Source organism: Dendrobates tinctorius, unplaced genomic scaffold (genome assembly GCF_039654945.1).
Source record: "Dendrobates tinctorius isolate UK_male_01 unplaced genomic scaffold, ASM3965494v1 ptg000011l, whole genome shotgun sequence".
In the NCBI taxonomy this organism is placed as follows: Eukaryota; Metazoa; Chordata; class Amphibia; order Anura; family Dendrobatidae; genus Dendrobates; species Dendrobates tinctorius.
In genome coordinates this window covers 100,274,467-100,294,799 of record NW_027361679.1, presented here as the reverse complement: position 1 = coordinate 100,294,799, position 20,333 = coordinate 100,274,467, and the positions used below count along the sequence as shown (strand labels likewise).

The window sequence follows — 20,333 nt, the reverse complement described above, 5'->3', positions numbered from 1 at the left end:
GTGTTTACATTTTTATTTTATTTTTTTATTTTTTTTCCAGTCGTCTGTTCAGAGATGCTTTTGAATGTATGCGGAAACTTCGAATTAACTTGAACTTAATTTATGATCACAGTCCAAAGGTATGTCTTTTTTATGCCCTGTCTTTTATTATCTGTGATACCTGTAGGAATGCTAAATATTTCTCACTCCTTCTGTGTTGTAGGTGTTCTTGGACAATGTGGATTTATTTGTAAAGCAGATTGATTCTGTAAATTATATAAACCTGTTTCTTACTGAAATCAAGTAAGTAAATGAAGCTATTGAAAAAGACTATTGTTCGTATTTCAAAGAGGTACTCCATGCATATGTATGATATTGATCAATATCAGATCAGTGAAGTGATCTGAATCCTGGGAATGATGAGTGTAGCCACTGCCTACAGGTACTGCAGGTTATTATGCTCACTTACAGTGGGGCAAAAAAGTATTTAGTCAGTCAGCAATAGTGCAAGTTCCACCACTTAAAAAGATGAGAGGCGTCTGTAATTTACATCATAGGTAAACCTCAACTATGGGAGACAAACTGAGAAAAAAAAATCCAGAAAATCACATTGTCTGTTTTTTTTTCATTTTATTTGCATATTATGGTGGAAAATAAGTATTTGGTCAGATACAAAATTTCATCTCAATACTTTGTGATATATCCTTTGTTGGCAATGACAGAGGTCAAACGTTTTCTGTAAGTCTTCACAAGGTTGCCACACAATGTTGTTGGTATGTTGGCCCATTCCTCCATGCAGATCTCCTCTAGAGCAGTGATGTTTTTGGCTTTTCGCTTGGCAACACGGACTTTCAACTCCCTCCAAAGGTTTTCTATAGGGTTGAGATCTGGAGACTGGCTAGGCCACTCCAGGACCTTGAAATGCTTCTTACGAAGCCACTCCTTCGTTGCCCTGGCGGTGTGCTTTGGATCATTGTCATGTTGAAAGACCCAGCCACGTTTCATCTTCAATGCCCTTGCTGATGGAAGGAGGTTTGCACTCAAAATCTCACGATACATGGCCCCATTCATTCTTTCATGTACCCGGATCAGTCGTCCTGGCCCCTTTGCAGAGAAACAGCCCCAAAGCATGATGTTTCCACCACCATGCTTTACAGTAGGTATGGTGTTTGATGGATGCAACTCAGTATTCTTTTTCCTCCAAACACGACAAGTTGTGTTTCTACCAAACAGTTCCAGTTTCGTTTTATCAGACCATAGGACATTCTCCCAAAACTCCTCTGGATCATCCAAATGCTCTCTAGCAAACTTCAGATGGGCCCGGACATGTACAGGCTTAAGCAGTGGGACACGTCTGGCACTGCAGGATCTGAGTCCATGGTGGCGTAGTGTGTTACTTATGGTAGGCCTTGTTACATTGGTCCCAGCTCTCTGCAGTTCATTCACTAGGTCCCCCCGCGTGGCTCTGGGATTTTTGCTCACCGTTCTTCTGATCATTCTGACCCCACGGGGTGGGATTTTGCGTGGAGCACCAGATCGAGGGAGATTATCAGTGGTCTTGTATGTCTTCCATTTTCTAATTATTGCTCCCACAGTTGATTTCTTCACTCCAAGCTGGTTGGCTATTGCAGATTCAGTGTTCCCAGCCTGGTGCAGGGCTACAATTTTGTTTCTGGTGTCCTTTGACAGCTCTTTGGTCTTCACTATAGTGGAGTTTGGAGTCAGACTGTTTGAGGGTGTGCACAGGTGTCTTTTTATAGTGATAACAAGTTTAAACAGGTGCCATTACTACAGGTAATGAGTGGAGCAAAGAGGAGACTCTTAAAGAAGAAGTTACAGGTCTGTGAGAGCCAGAAATCTTGTTTGCTTGTTTCTGACCAAATACTTATTTTCCACCATAATATGCAAATAAAATGAAAAAAAAACAGACAATGTGATTTTCTGGATTTTTTTTTCTCAGTTTGTCTCCCATAGTTGAGGTCTACCTATGATGTAAATTACAGACGCCTCTCATCTTTTTAAGTGGTGGAACTTGCACTATTGCTGACTGACTAAATACTTTTTTGCCCCACTGTATATAGCTCCATTAATTCCACAGCACTTTACATACATTTCTCCTTCGTCTCATTGGGGGACACAGAGACTGTGGGTGTGTGCTACTGCCGTCTGGAGGCTGACACTAGGCATACAAAAAACAAGTTAGCTCCTCCTCCACCGCATACACCCTCGCCCCGGTAGCGGGCGGAAACCAGTTTTTTGCTTAGTGTCTTTGGAGGCACACGCAGTCTGGTTTTCTCCAGAAAGGGTCCGATCTCCCCAAACCAGCAACGGGCGAGCACGTGTTGAGCATCGCTCCGCGTATCCTTTCCCACACCGAGGGACGCCTCTGGGACTTTTCCCCAGACATCTATTTTTCGTGTTTATTATTTTATGAAGAAGAGACAGGGGCAACGGATCCTATAGAAAGGATCCGATTTCCCCAAACCAGCAACGGGCGACTACGTGCGAGAGTCCCTCCACGTCTCCTCTCCCGCGACGTTGGACACTATGCCAGACTTAGCCCTGTCCACCCCTAGGTATCGAAACCATGGGCTTGCACAGCGGCACAAGACTAGCCTGTGCGCCCCCACTGCTCCACCAACGCATGACGGCGGTGCTGCACGGCGGCGGACGGTCCCTCTCCTCGCCCCTACAGGGCAGACGGAGTCAGGGTGCCTGCACCGTCCAAAAATGGATTACCTCATAGCCCCTGCTGAGGGCAGGTATGGATGGCTGGGGAGAGCCCCTGGGACGTTTCAGGTTAGCGTGGCAGGTTCTTGGATTCCTCTCCCTGCTCCCTCCTCCTCCTCTCCTCCCTCCCTATACTTACACGTGGGCCGCGGGAAGATTCCCCAGCGGTGGTGGAGGAGAGCACTTCATGAGGGTGCCGGCGGGATAGCGGGGCCGCCAGGGCGCCCCCCGCCTCCTGCGGTGGGGCATCGTTAATTTAGCCCGCGGCTCCGGCCTGGGGCCGCGGGCGGAAGTCCCACCTTCAGCGCGACGTCGCGTCTGACGTCGCTTCCGGCGCCGCCCCCTCCTGGCCGGGGCGGGCGCCAGATAAGATGGAGGCCCCGCCGGTAGTCCGGGGTAGGCTGTAAGAAGCTTACCGCAGCCGCAGAGCACCGTCAGCGCTAGCGGGAGTGCGGAGGGAGCGGGAAAGAGGACTGCAGGACCGGGTAAGTGTGACCCCGTCCTGAGGCCACGCTAGGCCATACAGGTGCCCCCCTCTCCTCCTCATTCACCCTCCTCAGAAGGTAGAATAAAAAAAAAAAAAAAAAAAAGGGAGAGCGTGTTCCAGCAGTATGTCTGGAAAAGGAAAAGCGCACACATCCTTCTATGCCGCATGCGTTTCCTGTGGGGTTAGGTTCCCACGAGCGCAGACCAGTAAATTATGTGAAACCTGTGACAACGAATGCGCCCAGGAGCCCTCCCCTGCGACAGAGCCCAGAGGTCCGGAACCCCCTGAATGGGCGGTATCACTCTCGCGGTCTATGGTTTCACTAACTAAGGCAATTGAGACCCTTCAGGCCCCGGATAGGGGTAGAGATGACGGCTCCCCTGGTTGGGAGGGTTCTGCTTCCTCACATGAGCCGCCGGCCTGCAGGGGCCGCACTCTCTCTAGACAGGCACATAGGAAGAGAACCCATACTGTGTCGCCAGGCCCCTCCGGTGCTTCAGCATCTGCGAGTGTGGCATCACGCTCGCCGTCACCCTTTTCAGGGAGCGAGCAAGGTTCAGTAGAGGACGTGGAGGAGTCCTTGGACCTGGACACCCCGGGGTGTCAGGAGACGGTAGACAGTCTCATTGAAGCCGTAAACCAGACCCTGGATATTGATGATGAGGTCACCCTAACCGCAGGCCATAAGGTGTCTTTTAAAAAGGCCCAGAAGCCGCGTAGAGTGTTCAGCACTCATCCGGAGTTCGAGGATATAGTGCAGCGGCACCGGGAACGGCCAGACAAGCGGTTTTCGGGACAACGGACGCTAGAATCAAGATATCCATTTGCGCCAGAGCTCTTTAAAAAATGGGCAGAGTCTCCGGTGGTGGATCCCCCGGTATCCTGCCTGGCCTCAAGGTCCCTATTGTCAGTGTCTAGTGGTTCCGCCATCAAAGACCCCACGGATCGGCTCATAGAGGGATTAGCGCGCTCGGTGTATGAAGCATCGGGATCGGCGCTCTTCCCTTCCTTTGCGGCAACATGGGTAGCCAAAGCCATGATGTCCTGGTCAGATACTTTGAATGGGATCCTGCAGGATAGAGAGTTGCCAACAGAGGTGGCCGAGATAGCAAGTCAGATCGCGATGGCGGATGACTATTTAATTAACGCATCCTTGGATGCAGCTAATAGCGCAGCACTTGCAGCAGCAAACGCAATCGCCATTAGAAGAGCCTTATGGTTAAGGCTATGGCGGGCTGATTCGGTGTCTAAAAAATCTGTGACTTGCCAACCCTTTCAGGGGAACCGACTATTTGGGGAAGAATTGGACAAACTTATTTCAGACGCAACAGGGGGAAAAAGCAGTTTTCTCCCACAACAGAAGACAAGGACGCCGTTTCGTCAACCTCAGGCGCGTTTTCGGGCATTTCGCGCCCCCGGGTGGACGGCAACAGCCAGTGCCTCCACGCCCGCGCGCTATAATCAGGACAAGGAGCGTCAGGTCACCTACAGGACCAACCCGCTGGGCAGGATGCGGGGACGCCCGCCCAGGGCAAGGGGGACCAGGTCCCAGAGGCCCTCTACAAAATGACTCGAGACGTGCGGTACCCGAGGACAGCAGGATTGGCGGACGCCTGCGCCGGTTCTGTCACATATGGGTCGCGGTGGCACGCGACGCATGGGTGACAGAGTTGATATCCTCCGGGTACAAGATAGAGTTTATAAAACTTCCGCAGACGCGATTTTTTCCTTCCCGGCTTTCCAAAACTAGGTCTCGGGCAGAGGCATTGCGGGGGGCCATCGAGGTACTGCAGCGCAAAGGGGTCATTGTCCCGGTACCGAAGGACGAAAGAACCCAAGGTTTTTATTCCAACCTGTTCGCGGTACCCAAGAAGGATGGAGCAGTAAGGCCGGTTCTGGACCTAAAGCTCCTGAACAGGTTCGTCAGGGTCAGGCATTTCCGCATGGAATCCCTCCGGTCGGTTATATCCTCCATGGAGAGGGGAGAATACCTGGCCTCGATCGACGTTCAGGATGCATATTTACACATCCCTATTTTTCCCCCGCATCAGAGATATCTACGGTTTGCGATCGAGGGGCGGCACTTCCAGTTTGTGGCCCTGCCTTTCGGTTTGGCCACGGCCCCCAGAGTATTCAAGAAGGTGATGGCGGTCGTCATGGCCATTCTACATTCTCGGGGCATAGTGGTTTTACCATACTTGGACGACCTCCTGGTAAAGGGTCCGTCCCTTCCAGCGTGCAAGGGGAATGTCAGAATCACATTGGATACCCTGTCGCGCCTAGGATGGGTGGTCAACAGGAAGAAGTCATGCCTCACACCGGCTCAGAGGATTGTATTCCTAGGGATGATATTCGATACCTCCCAGGGATTGGTAATTCTCCCTCAAGACAAGGCTCGGGCACTCCGACAGGGAGCTCGAAGACTCCAACAGCCAGGCCCCCATACTATCCGATTCGGGATGAGGGTCCTGAGCAGGATGGTGGCAGCGATGGAAGCAATCCCGTTTGCTCAGTTTCATCTTCGTCCCCTGCAGCATGCCCTGTTAGCAGCTTGGGACAGGAGCCCGTTCTCGCTCGATCACCCGTGCAGGTTGTCCGCTCAGGTCCGACGGACTCTTCAATGGTGGACACGCGATCTATCGCTTCGGCAGGGGAAGCCCTTTCCTCCGGATCATTGGTTAGTGATCACGACCGATGCGAGTCTCTCCGGTTGGGGGGCAATCTTCCATCACCACACGGCGCAGGGGCAGTGGTCGCCTCGGGAAGCTCGTCTCCCTATCAATCTGTTGGAGATTCGGGCAGTGCGGTTGGCCTTGCAGCAGTTTCAACACATGCTAGCGGGATACCCTATTCGGATTCAGTCGGACAACGCCACGGCAGTAGCGTACGTGAATCACCAGGGAGGCACACGCAGCAAGGCAACCATGCGCGAGATTGGACATGTGCTCCACTGGGCCGAGAGGAGCCACTCGATGATCTCAGTGGTTCACATTCCAGGCGTCGAGAATTGGGTAGCAGATTTCCTAAGCCGCCAGGACATCACTGCCGGAGAGTGGTCACTGCACCCCGAGGTGTTCCAGCAGATTTGCCAGCGCTGGGGAACACCAGACGTGGACCTGATGGCCTCCGGGAAGAACGCCAAGGTGGGCGTATTCGTCGCCCGGTCTCAGGACCCGCGAGCAATCGCAGCGGATGCTTTGGTGCTACCCTGGAACCAATTTCGGCTCCAATACTTGTTTCCGCCACTGCCACTTCTTCCGAGGGTCATCAGAAAGATCAAAACGGAGGGGGTTCCTGCAATTCTGCTGGCTCCGGACTGGCCCCGACGGGCATGGTACGCGGATCTGGTACAACTCATCGCAGACGTGCCATGGCGGCTACCGGAACGACCAGATTTACTGTCCCAGGGACCGATCTGCCACCCGAACTTAGGGGCCCTGCGTTTGACGGCATGGCCATTGAATCTTGGGTGCTGACCCAGGCGGGTTTTGGGCGCGAAGTAGTCGCGACAATGGTAAACGCTCGGAAGCCGGCCTCGGCAAGGATCTACCATAACACTTGGAAGGTTTTCTTCCAGTGGTGTCGGGAACACGGGGTTCCGCCATTGTCCTTCTCGGTGCCCAACATCCTGGCTTTCCTTCAGTCCGGACTAGATGCAGGTTTGGCGCCAAATTCCCTTAGGAGACAGATATCGGCCCTGTCGGTCCTGTTTCAGCGAAAGATCGCTACCAATTTGCAGGTCAGAACGTTCCTGCAGGGGGTCGTTCATTTAGTGCCCCCCTTCAGAGCGCCATTAGAGGCCTGGGACCTTAATCTGGTCCTGACTGTCCTGCAGGAGGCCCCGTTTGAGCCATTACAGGAGATTTCATTGGCATATCTCTCCAGGAAGGTAGTGTTCCTGGTAGCCATAATGTCCATTAGGCGGGTATCAGAACTGGGAGCGTTATCTTGTAGAGCCCCTTTCCTGACCTTTTTTAAGGACAAGGTAGTCCTTAGACCTCCGCCGCCTTTTTTACCAAAGGTAGTATCCTCGTTCCATATTAATGAAGACATTGTGCTGCCTTCTTTCTGTCCAGCGCCAGTGCACAGAGTGGAAAAAGCTCTCCACACGTTGGATCTGGTAAGAGCTCTCACGAGGTACGTGTCGAGGACAGCACCGTTTCGCCAGATGGACTCGCTGTTTGTGATCACCGAAGGGCGCAGGAGGGGCCTCGCAGCCTCACGGTCAACCATAGCCAGATGGATTCGCCTAACCATTCAGGAGGCTTACCATATTAGAGGCACGCCAATTCCAGCAGGGATTGGAGCACACTCTACTCGGGCAGTGGGCGCCTCTTGGGCGCTTCGGCACCAGGCTTCGGCAGAACAGGTATGCAAGGCAGCAACCTGGTCCAGCCTGCACACTTTTTGTAAACATTACAGGGTGCATACTCAGGCTTCGTCAGATGCGAGCCTGGGCAGGAAAATTCTCCAAGCAGCAGTGGCACACCTTTAGACAGAAAAGCATGCGGCTTGGATTGGTGAGTGTTATCCCACCCAGGGACTGCTTTAGGACGTCCCACAGTCTCTGTGTCCCCCAATGAGACGAAGGAGAAACATGGATTTTTGTGAGTACTCACCGTAAAATCCTTTTCTCCGAGACGCTCATTGGGGGACACAGCACCCACCCTGATAGCCGGTTGGCTCATGTTTATTATTTAATATGATTTTTGTTTAACACAGGGTGATCCTTTTTCAGACATATGATTTGTGGCATTAAGGCTGTTTTTTGTATGTTCTCCTACTGCTTTTGCACTAAACTGGTTTCCGCCCGCTACCGGGGCGATGGTGTATGCGGTGGAGGAGGAGCTAACTTGTTTTTTGTATGCCTAGTGTCAGCCTCCAGACGGCAGTAGCACATACCCACAGTCTCTGTGTCCCCCAATGAGCGTCTCGGAGAAAAGGATTTTACGGTGAGTACTCACAAAAATCCATGTATCATCACTGTCACTATTGGGACTCACAGTCTACATTCCCTATCAGTATGTCTTTGGAGGGTGGAAGGAAACCAGACAACCCGGAGGAAACCCACACAAACACGGGGAGAACCTACAAACTCCTTGCAGATGTTGTCCTTGGTGGGATTTGAACCCAAGGCCCCAGCGCTGCAAGACTGCAGTTCCTATCCTATTGAAAAAGAGATGCTCTGCAGGATTTTGTTGCAGACTCTGATAAGTCTTCAATATCATACGTTGCGTAGATGAAAATTCTGACTGCAGTTACATCCGCACAGTGTGAATTGTAAATAAATGGCGCTATAATAACAATTAATAATAGTAATTGTTCAGATTCTGCGTTGAGCTTTGATCCCTGATTTCTAATGGTGTGTCTTTGTTTACAGGGAGGAAGATGTAACTGCTACAATGTATCCCTCCGGTTTGGCGTCTCTAGCCCCTTCCACCCAGAAACCTGGCGCCAAGAAGGTTGATATAATCTGTGACGTAATGAGAGCAGTCATGGAAAGACTAAATCCTCAGAAGTGCGTATAAGTTGCTATTCTATCCCTGAATATAGTATTGTAGTTCTGCAAAAAACTGTAGAATTTGGGCTCCTTTTCACATTTGCATTTATCGGCCAGTTCGACTCTCTGCTCAACTCTTTCCTATTAAGTCAACTTTAAATACAGTGCGCATATGGATGGAACCTAGCTCATTGATACCCGCTGCCAATTTGGAAATACCGCTTTTACCCATATCAATCCTGAACTTCCAATGGTATTGAAGCTCTGCGGTCCCCACATCTATCAATGTGGAGAGAGCCAGAAAACCCACAATGAGGGAACCCGTGCTAGTACAGGCTGGCAGGCAGCATTGCTTTCCAAGACGGTTCATTGACAGTCTGTTTTGGAGTGCAAGATACAATTCTGCCTGATTTTATTGGCTTCTGAATACAATATATGCTTTGGGGCTAATTGCTCGCCTTTATTAGTGGTGCTTCACCATTGTGGTTTTTATGGCTTTCTTCACTTAGATAGATCTGGGGAGAGCAGAACTTCAGTACTCTTGAAGTTTGCTGGCTGTTGTTTGTGATCTGGATATTGGGAGATGGACACCAGTATTTCCAAATTGACATAGTTTAAGGGGAATCTGTCAGCGGTTTTTTGCTCTATAATTGGAGTATGTATGCAAGAAATTCTGATTCCAGCAATGTTTCACTTACTGGGATTTTGGCGTAGATTTCATAGAATGCCTGTTTGGTCTTCTGTCGATGTATCAGAACCAAGTCTTCTGCTCTGCATATAACCCTACCCACACCCCTGACTGGCAGCTTCCTGTGCACACTGTTCATTGCGACCAAGTTGCAATTCAGTGGTGGGGTCACAGAGATTAGCCTGACTACTGGTCACGTGAGCTGTAGTCCTGTAGTGTTAATCTCCTGCTGATAAAGAACTGTAATGAAACTACAACACACAGCCTAATAAGTTGACATATCACTGGAATCAGGCTTACCTGCCCTATATTATGCTGCTGTCAGATAAAGTCGCAAAAACCTGCTGACAGATTCCCTTTAACATCGAGCTGGGTTCCATGTATCTACACAGTGTTGACTTTTTTTATTTGGGAATTTCGCAATACCCATTCGCACCTTTGGCGATATTCTACTGCTCAGTGACATTTTTGGTATTTATTTCTCGAGTTTACTTATCTCTTGCTTATTAACTTTTTTTTTTTTGCTTAGGTACTGTTTATCAATACTAACATCTTATGTAAGGAAGTCAACCCCAGAGCTGGAAACTGCTCTTCAGAAAGTCCATGAGCTCAGAGGTAAGATTTGTCTGCTGTAATTCTTACTGCTATTAAAACAGTAAGAAGATATGTTCGATTGCAGGATATACACGGAGGAAACATTACATTTACGTTAAAGTGGTTGTCCAAAATAAGAAAAATATGGCTTCTTGAATTATACATAAGCAGATTATCTCTAAATTAGTTAACTCTTTTGATTAATAATTTAGACAAAAAAAGTTTGAAAATGGAGGTCCGTGAATTTTTGTTTCTTAATAAATTAAAACTACAGTATAATTAGAAAGTTACTTTGTTTTGAGCTGCTGAAAACGTTTCACTTGGTTTTTGGCAGATCTCCTTGCAACAATCCCTTAAATACGCGATTTGTTTCCCCTTGGGATTTTGACACAGGTCCGAGAACCTCAGTTGGCAGGGACCCCTGGCCATTCATTTGGATAGTCAGCATGTAATACTATATGTATTTATTCCAGCCAGAGCATTTTGTGGCAATAACAGTTGATTCACTTGAAAATAGTGTAGTCCTAATGAGATAAAACTGACAAGTAACCGAGGCACTAGCACTTCTTAGAAGGGCAATAAATGAGGATTATTTTCACCCCTCTTCCTCAAATGCATGACCTTAACCCCTTAACGACCGCCGATGCGCCTTTACACGGCGGCAGTTAAGGGTACTTAAACCATAGCGCCGCTTTTTAACGGCGCTGAGGTTTAAGGGTATAGCGCCATTTTCTCCGGGGTCTCGGCTGCCGGGGGTAGCCAAGACCCCAGAGAACATGATTCACTATGGTTTTTACTGACCCCGGTGTTGCGATCGCCGTTATCCATAAAACGGCGATCGCAATAAGAAGTCTGATGTGCCATTTAATTTCTCTCTCCTCTGATGTGATCGCACATCAGAGGAGAGAGAAATGGGGTCCCTGATCCCCCCAACCCCCCGGTACCTCCCGGTGTCCCTGGGTCTCCTGACAACTCCCCACGGGCGCCGGCATCTTCTGGTAAGAAAATGGCAGTCGCATGCGCAGTGCACTCGCCGAGATCTGCCGGCCGGCACCCGGCAACAATTGGAAGATTTTTCCTATTGGTTCATTTTGGTCACTGTGATAGACCCTATCACAGTGATCTCAATAAAAATCAGTTGTAAATAAACCCCCCCTTTATCACCCCCTTAGTTAGGGAAAAATAATGAAATAAGGAAAATATATTTTATTTCCATTTTCCCATTAGGGTTAGAGTTAGGCTAAAGTGAGTTGGGCTAAAGTTAGGGTTGGGTTTAGGGTAGGGAATAGGGTTATAAGGGTATGTTGGGGTTAGATTTGTGATTAGGTTTATGGTTATGGTTGTGGTTGTGGTTAGGGTTTGGGTTGGGGTTAAGGTTAGGGTTGGGGTTATGGTTAGGGTTAGGATTAGGGTTAGGGGTGTGTTGGGATTAGGGTTGGAGTTAGAATTGGGGTTTTTCCTCTGTTTAGGTACATCAGGGGATCTCCAAACGCGACATGGTGCCACCATTGATTCCAACCAATTTTGCGTTCAAAAATTCAAACGGTGCTTTCTCCATTCAGAGCTCTGCCGTGCTCCCAAACAGTGGTTTACCCCCACATATGGGGCATCAGTGTACTCAGGACAGATTGCACAACAACTTTGGGGGTCTAGTTTTTCCTGTTACTCTTGGGAAAATAAAAAATTGGGGGCTAAAAAATAATTTTTGTGGGAAAAAAATGATTTTTTATTTTCACGGCTCTGCGTTGTAAACTTCTGTAAAGCACTTGGGGGTTCAAAGTGCTCACCACACATCTAGATAAGTTTCTTAAGGGGTCTAGTTTCCAAAATGGTGTCACTTGTGGGGGGTTTCCACTGTTTAGGCACATCAGGGGCTCTCCAAACGCGACGTCATCCGATCTCAATTCCAGCAAATTTTGCATTGAAAAAGTCAAATGGCGCTTCTTCCCTTCCGAGCTCTGGCGTACACACAAACAGTGGTTTACCCCCACATATGGGGTATCGGCGTATTTGGGATAAATTGCACAACAAATTTTGTGGTTCATTTTCTCTTTTTACCCTTGTGAAAATACAAAATATGGTTCTGAAGTAAAATGTTTGTTAAAAAAAATTAAATGTTAATTTTTTTCTTTCCACATTGCTTCAGTTCCTGTGAAGCATGTAAAGAGTTAACTTCTTGAATGTGGTTTTGAGCACCTTGAGGGGTGCAGTTTTTAGAATGGTGTCACTTTTGGGTATTTTCTGTCATGTACACCCCTCAAAGTGACTTCAATTGTGAGGCGGTCCCTAAAAAAAATGGTTTTGTAAAAATGAGAAATTGCTGGTCAACTTTTAACCCCTAAAGTTCCTAACAAAAAAATGTTGTTTACAAAATTGTGCTGATGTAAAGTAGACATGTGGGAAATGTTATTTATTAACTATTTTGTATGACATATGTGTCTGATTTAAGGGCATAAAAATTAAAAGTTGGACAATTGCAAAATTTTAAACATTTTCACATTTCCGTTTTATTCATAAATCAACACAATTCATTTTGAAGAAATTTAACCGCTAACATGAAGTACAATATGTCACGAAAAAGCATTCTCAGCATCAGCGGGATCTGTTAAAGCGTTCCAGAGTTATATCCTCATAAAGTGACAGTGGTCAGAATTGTAAAAATTTGCCCGGTCATTAAGCTGCAAATTGGCTCTGTCACTAAGGGGTTAACATAAATCTGAAGAGTTTAAGTTGATATAAATGGTACCACTATTGTCAAATTAGCACGATAGGCATGGTCAATGACACACAGGGCGCATTCAGACATCCGAGTTCGGACCAATACTATTAACACTAGAACTACCGCATGTTTCATAATACCTATAACTACCATTAGGGGTCATTTTGACCCCCATTCAAAAGTACTGACTCTGGAGTAAAAATAACTTTTTTGTTGCCAACAAATTAAAGAACATTTCTTTTAACTTAGTAGGAACAGTGTTAAGATCAAGTACAGCATGCATTTTCCTTTTACATGGTCATAGCATGCGGTGTCCAACAGCTAACACAAACAGTACTTTCTTCCACTTTCCCAGTGCATTTTCCACAAACTGGTTTGTTACAGCTTGCGCAAGTTTTAGTTGTTTTGCTTTCGTTGCATCTTCCAATTCCACATTTTCGACGCTTGCGGATTTCTTGTCCATTTGTTTGTGGTTCAGACATTGCGGATGATGGGCCACTTCTTCTGACTCATTTTCAGATAAATTCTGAAGACATTTCAAAATTTCATCACTTGTCAGACCCCTCTGCTTCTCATGCTTCAAATATACGTCGCAAAAAGGGACTTGTAAGATTGCAGAAGTAATAAAACGACACTGTACAAACATGCAGAGTTGTAGCTTGAACTGTAATGTTTGCTACTCAAGTGCAGACAGAAATCGCTACAAGAGACAAGGATCAAACATGTTTAGACAAAACAAAATGCTGAATCATCCCTGATATGGAAAGATACAATTGCACTCTACAACTAGGGAGAAGCACTGTGATTTTCTGTACTCTGTAATATTAGGTGACTTGCCTGCTACTACTTTTATGTATGGGGTCAAATTGACCCCTTCAGTACTAAGAGGTATGAATTGTAAAATCCGGGCCCCTGAAAAAGTTACAATTCATTTTTGTGTCCTAAAATATACACTACCATGAATATATAAAAGTCACAAAAAGTCAGAGCTCATTTGATAAAATTTTAGAAATTATAGGAAAAAGAAAAATCAAAAGGGTCAAAATGACCCCTCCGATAGTTCTAGTGTTAAAACTGGCCCGTCGCTCTCCCAACCTGCTCATGACATCCTCATAGAAATAAATGAAACAGTCATGTTCAGTTTATGTGCACACGCTAAGTATTTGCTGCAGACATCCCTGCATCTAAAACATGCCTCATGACAGGAAAAATGCTGCATAAAAAACGCATGTTTTACAGCATCTGTGGACGTCGGACCCTCAGACCATCCTCATGGAGTCGGTTTCTAACCATTTGCGCAGACACATGAACATTTGTGGCCTGCTGGAGGTCATTTTGCAGGGCTCTGGCAGTGTTCCTCCTGTTCCTCCTTGCACAAAGGCAGAGGTAGTGGTCCTGCTGCTGGGTTGTTGCCCTCCTACGGCCCCCTCCATGTCTCCTGATGTACTGGCCTGTCTCCTGGTAGCTCCTCCAGCCTCTGAACACTACGCTGACAGACACAGCAAACCTTGCCACAGCTCGCATTGATGTGCTATCCTGGATGAGCTGCAATGAGCTGCACTACCTGAGCCACTTGTGTGGGTTGTAGAGTCCGTCTCGTGCTACCACGAGTGTAAAAGCACAACCAACATTCAAAAGTGACCAAACCATCAGCCAGAAAGCATTGGTACTGAGATGTGGTCTGTGGTCCCCACCTGCCGAACCACCACTACTTTTTTGAGGGGTGTCTTGATAATTGCCAATAATTTCCATCTGTTGTCTATTCCATTTGCACAACAGCATGTGAAATTGATTGTCAATCAGTGTTGCTTTCTAAGTGGACAGTTTGATTTCACAGACGTTTGATTTACTTGGAGTTATATTCTGTTGTTTAAGTGTTCCCTTTATTTTTTTGAGCAGTGTATTTTTTGTGATTTAAGTTAATTTACATAGCAAGGAATACCTTTTGCATTTTTTTTAGAATTCCTCTGATCACTTCAAAACAATCTACAGTTAATGCAAATTGTTGATTAAACCACATTTACTATTCTTTTAAAATCCCCTTTTCTCCTTCTACAGGAAGGAGGGAGCAGTTCTTTGAATGAAGTTTATTTTAGTGATACCTATTTCAGGGGATTGAATATTAGAATGCCTCTTTCTATTACTGTTCTTATTCGTCTCACCTTATGGTACCACCTTATTCCTTTTACAGAGAGTCCGTCATCTGCAGATGCAGTGAGTGCAGAGGAAGCCTTGAAGTACTTGCTGTTCCTTGTCGATGTCAATGAGCTGTACGATCATTCACTTGGAACGTATGACTTTGATTTGGTCATTATGGTTGCAGAAAAGTCACAGAAGGTGAAATTACTATTTTTTATCTGTAGTTTGATGGTTAAAGAAAATGTTGCCGATTATAAATGCATTATCACTTTGTTTTCGAGGAATGTACACATTTAAGTTGATGTAGAAACCATTTCCACTTTGGGAGAACACAAATTTTGATGTATGGTAAATAAGTGTATGTGATGTTTATGGCATAATACACCCCTTCTTTACAGAAGGTGGTTTACATTATGCTTGTACGTGTTTTGTACTATGGCATGGTTGTCCTTGTTGAGATGAAAACTATCTCCACCATAGACTGCCTAAGGCCTCTTTCACACATCAGGTTTTCGCCGTCAGGCGCGATCCGGCGCTTATGACAAAAACCGGTTCCTGCGAAATGCAATGCCGGATCCGGTTTCCCCCCCATTGACTTGCATTTGCGCCGGATCCCGCCGGATGGCCATGCGTTTCATCCGGTTTTCGCCGGATCCGGCAATGTGTCTCAATCCGGCGTCTGGAAAAAACGGCTACTGTAACGTTTTTTGTCTCCGGCGAAAAAGCCGGACACGCCGGATCCGGCGCGTCCGGCTTTTTCACACAATGAAAGCCTATGAGCGCCGCAATGTGCCGGATCCGGCGACAGCCGGATCCAGTGGCCGGATCTGGTTTTTTTGGTCTGAGCATGCTCAGTAGCTCTGCCCACAAGACACATATATAAAAGCAAGAAAGTGGGACCCTCAGCCACACCCAACATGCCACCCAAGACAGCAACCAGGCGCAGGAGAAGGCAGGAGACCACTGCAGCACCATCAGCACCACCACCACGCCAAATGGAGCAGCAAATGGAACATGCTGAGGAGGGGAGTCCAGCAGCAGATGAGAGACGGTAATTATCAAATCCCCCATTCCTCCAAACTAGGGCCATGGAATATCAAGATATTCATTGCCCCTTTGTTTCTCGTTATTCAACAGCCGCCCAATAGATGCAGCAGCAGCAGCAGCAATGGCAGCAGCTGGAACACCACCCACAGCCATGGAGTCTGGCCAGCAAGAGGACAGCACATCTTCTTCTGGGAGCCCTCCCTCGCATCGTCAGCGTTTGACGGTAAGTTTTTATTTCCAAAATCCATCATCTCTGTAATATATGTCTATTCATTGCCTTTTATTTCAAAACAGGAATCACAAGATGAAGAGGCGCTCCCAGAAGAAGAAGGAAGGGGTGGACAGACACCTGGAGTGGGCTCACAATTGGTAAGTTTTTGGCATCAAACGCAGAAACACAACATCACACTACACACAACACATAGAAAACAATGTTCTGCAGACCACACACAGCAAACAAATGCCTACATCCAAAGACATAACATTTTTTGTTTTCTTCTCTAGTCTTCCCAATCTGGTGCTCGGCCAAGAGGTCCTCGCAGTTCCTCCCAGGGTCGTCGGCGACAGCAACGCGGCGGTCACCAGCGTGTAAGTATAAATATTTTTGCTTTGTTTTTTTGCACTTTTTATTTCATTTCTTTTGTGGAGGCTAATTATGTTATTTTTGTCTTTTTCTTTAACAACCTTCACAGCGTGCTCCCGACTCTGACGGTGAGGATGGAGGAATCGATGTGGACCACCTCTCGTCAGAGAAAGGGAGCCGCTCTGGAATATGGCTGACCGCCGCCACGCTGACCTGATCGTTACCCGACGACTCTGGGAGGAAATCTGTTCGCTCCTTGTGGACCGCTGGGAGGACCTCGATGCTCGGGCCCAGATTAAAGAGCGTAAGTATATACAGTACCGGTTGCTTGATGTAAACCAGTGTTTCCCGAACAACAGTCCTCGTGGTCCCCACGGATCATGTGTTCAGGATTTCTAGTTACTATGGAAATCCTGAAAACATGACCCCTGGGGACCATGAGGACTGGAGTTTGGGAAACACTGATGTTGTATACTAACCACTCCTTTCTCGTTTCAGGGGACAGAATTGTGAAGCGGTGGCGGTCTGTGAGGGATCGTTTCAAGAAGGAGTTCAATAAAGAGATGCGGGCCCCGAGTGGATCTGGAGGACGCAGGAGCAAGTACAAGTACGCACAAGCCCTGTCGTTCCTCCGGGATACATTGGTCACCAGACGGTAAATATTACACACCACATGTGAAAAAAAAATGTTTAGTTGTAACAATTTATTTTCAGCCAGGGCCATGCCATGTCACTTTTTTAATTGTTTTTTTTTCTCTTTATTCCACAGCACGGTGAGCAGCACTCGGGACCCTTCTGAGGCGATCCCTGAGGAGACCGGCACCGAGGGACACTTCGACCGCCCCGGTACATCTGCACCTTCACAGCCTTCCCACACATTCGACCCCTCTGTCCCATCCACCAGCACAGGAGCATCGTGGCCGCATACATTACATGAAGCTGCTGGTGAGGAGATCGCTTTCCCTTTACCCCACCCTTCTGCCCCTGCCACCTCTAGTACACCTGCGGGTACTGGGCAGCAGCGGCAGAGGGGTCAGGAAAAGACTTATGCGCCAGAGTTCTTGCATCTGAATGCATCTTTCCAGAACTGTCTAAAAGTCTTGTCAGAGCAAATCTCCGCAGGCTTTCAGCAGATCAACTCCAGCATTCTGGAGGTGAAGACACTTCTGCAAACCATGCATTCAGAAGCAAGATCTTCGCCAAACCACACCTTTTTCAGGTCTGTTGTGGAGCGCATGGAAACGCTATCTCCTACCCAGCAGATGCATGTAATGCATTCATGCCACGGTGCTCTCCAGCACGTTACCTCCCAACCTCCTCTGCCCACCCCAGTAGTTCCTCCACCTGCACCCCCTCCAGCCACTTTCCATCCTACCCCTCCTATTACATACCATCCACCTCCCCAGTACCAGCAACCTCCCCAGTACCAGCAACCTCCCCAGTACCAGACATCTCCCCACTTCCAGCAACCTGCCCCATACCAAACTCCTTCCCCATACAACTTGCCATCAACATCATCTGCTCCTACAGTCCCTGCCCAACCCTCCACTCCACCGCCCACCACCTCTTCTGCCTCCCACATGTCCACCCATTCTGTAGCTTTTTCCACACCTTCACCTCTAACTGTTCCTTCCCCACCACGATCCCAGTCCTCTCTCCACACTCCCAGTGTCGAAGTGTCCCGCAGCCCCTCCAGCAGTATTTCCACCCCACACTACACAGATTTATAATATGTGTGTATTTTAATAAAAATGACCAGTTTTATGGTTTCAAAGCTTTATTAAAAAAGTTTATTAAAATTTAAAAACAGTTTACTAAAAAAAACATTTTTCAATAAAAGTTAAATTATTTTACACTGGTTGTCTGTCATTTCTTTCTGTGGCCAAAAAGGTTAAATACAGGGTATTTAAAAGGTAAAATGGTATTCAAAACTAGGTATATAACTGTGGGTAAATTTTAGCTTTTTGCCACAGTTGTGTTCCTGGTTGTGTTTGAAGCAAAGTATTTCACCTAAAAAGTTGTGTTTATTGTTGGTGATTTCCTAACAATGTACACAACTTTTGTTAAAAGGTGAAATACTTTGCATAAAACACAACCAGGTACACACCTGTGGCCTAAAGCTAAAAATAGTAAGACCATGACAAGATAGCCAACTTTGGTTGGCAAAGGTATATACTGTTGGTACAGAAGGTACACAATTTTGGTTAAGGGCACAAATCTTTCACACTCTGTCATCCTGCCAGTGTACTCTGCCTTGAGGTGACATAAAGTATAGTGCAAAATTGTCCCTCATTACTGAAACCGTCACAGAACTTCTAGTGGTAATGTCATGGTAATCTTGCAAGGTGGTTTCAGAGGTGTTCTCAATGGAAATGGGTTCCTTGCAGATAACAAAATTGTGGAGTACCACGCAAGCTTTGATCACCTCGTCCACAGTTTCTGTCTTGAGGTTGATCGCAGTCAATAGGACCCGCCATTTGGCTGTCAGAATACCAAAGGTACATTCAACCATTCTTCTTGCTCTTGTGAGGCGGTAATTAAAAATGCGTTTTGTTCTTGACACTCCTCTGCTACCGTACGGTTTCAAAAGGTGTTCTGACAGCTGGAAGGCTTCATCCCCTACACAGACAAATGGCATAGGTGGACCAGATGTTTGCGGCAGCGGTCTAGGGGGTGGGAACTGAAAGGTGTTTCCATACAGTTTACGCCCCATGGCAGACAGTTTGAAAACTTGAGAGTCATTGGAGCGGCCATAGGCCCCAATATCAACAGCAATAAATTTGTATTCCGCGTCAGCGATGGCCATGAGGACAATTGAAAAATATTTCTTGTAATTGAAATATTCCGATCCCGATCCAGCTGGCTTTACAATGCGGATATGTTTCCCGTCCACAGCGCCCAAGCAGTTGGGAAACTGACATATCTGTTGAAACTTTTCTGAAATTTCAATCCACCTCTCTGTTGTGGGCTCTGGTAAAAACTCTTCAGCTAAGGAGTCCCACAGTGCACGGCATGTGTACTTCACTATTCCAGATATGGTGGAAATCCCGAGTCTGTACTGGAAATGTAGTGACGAAAGGGATTCTCCAGTTGCAAGAAATCTGTGGGGAATTAAAAAACAATCAATTAGTTTTAAATCACAGCATTACATACCAAAACTCAGCTATAACACTTGGAGATACAAACTACCACCAACAAGATTGCAGTGAAAGTGTGCTCTGATGCGAGCATATCCAATAAATGTGGCTTACCTTAAAGTCACCATTAGACGCTCTGCGGGTGAAACAGAGAAGCGGCAATAGGTGTCCGCTTTTCTTATGAGGTGTGCAATGCGCTCCACCAAGTAATCAAAATTCTCCATTTTCATCCGAACATATCCAAAAAATTTATCCGGGTTTCGTCGAAGGTCCATGCAGAGTGTAGAATAGACCCCACGCGTCATTCTCTTGGCTGTGATGGGGTGGATCCACAAACGTCGTCTACGATGCCTGATGCGCTGCTGTCTCGCTCTTTCCTTCTCCAGAACAATCACCCTCAAACGATTCGCCTCCGCTGTAAAATCCGCCAAATTCTTCAAAATATTTCCAATGACAACATCCATCTTCGCCAGTAACTTGCTCTTCTCTCCAACCTGCACTTTCTCCTCTACAACCTGTCAAAGAAGGGCTGTAGGAACACGCTATATATAGTTTTCCAGTAGCCAATCCCGTTCGGAAGGCCACAAGGGGTGTTTTTAAAAACCGGTTTTGTCTGTCAAGAACAAGACGGATCCGGCAGAAAAACGGATCCGTCACATCCGGTTTTATGAAATATTTGCCGGATCCGGCGCTCCGGCACGACGCCTGACGCCGAAAACCTGATGTGTGA

The 20,333-nt window shown here is 47.0% G+C and overlaps 1 protein-coding gene across 5 annotated transcripts in view; it reads left to right on the top strand.

The window, feature by feature from the left end:
- ELP1 (elongator acetyltransferase complex subunit 1) overlaps positions 1-20,333 on the top strand; it is a 170,169-nt gene that overhangs the window by 109,326 nt on the left and 40,510 nt on the right. For all 5 annotated transcript variants that reach the window (XM_073545308.1, XM_073545338.1, XM_073545315.1 and 2 more), the window contains exons 21-25: positions 41-119; positions 203-282; positions 8,577-8,714; positions 9,914-9,999; positions 14,889-15,034. In XM_073545308.1, the coding sequence (XP_073401409.1) occupies positions 41-119; positions 203-282; positions 8,577-8,714; positions 9,914-9,999; positions 14,889-15,034 (529 nt within the window). The remainder of the gene's footprint in view (positions 1-40; positions 120-202; positions 283-8,576; positions 8,715-9,913; positions 10,000-14,888; positions 15,035-20,333) is intronic.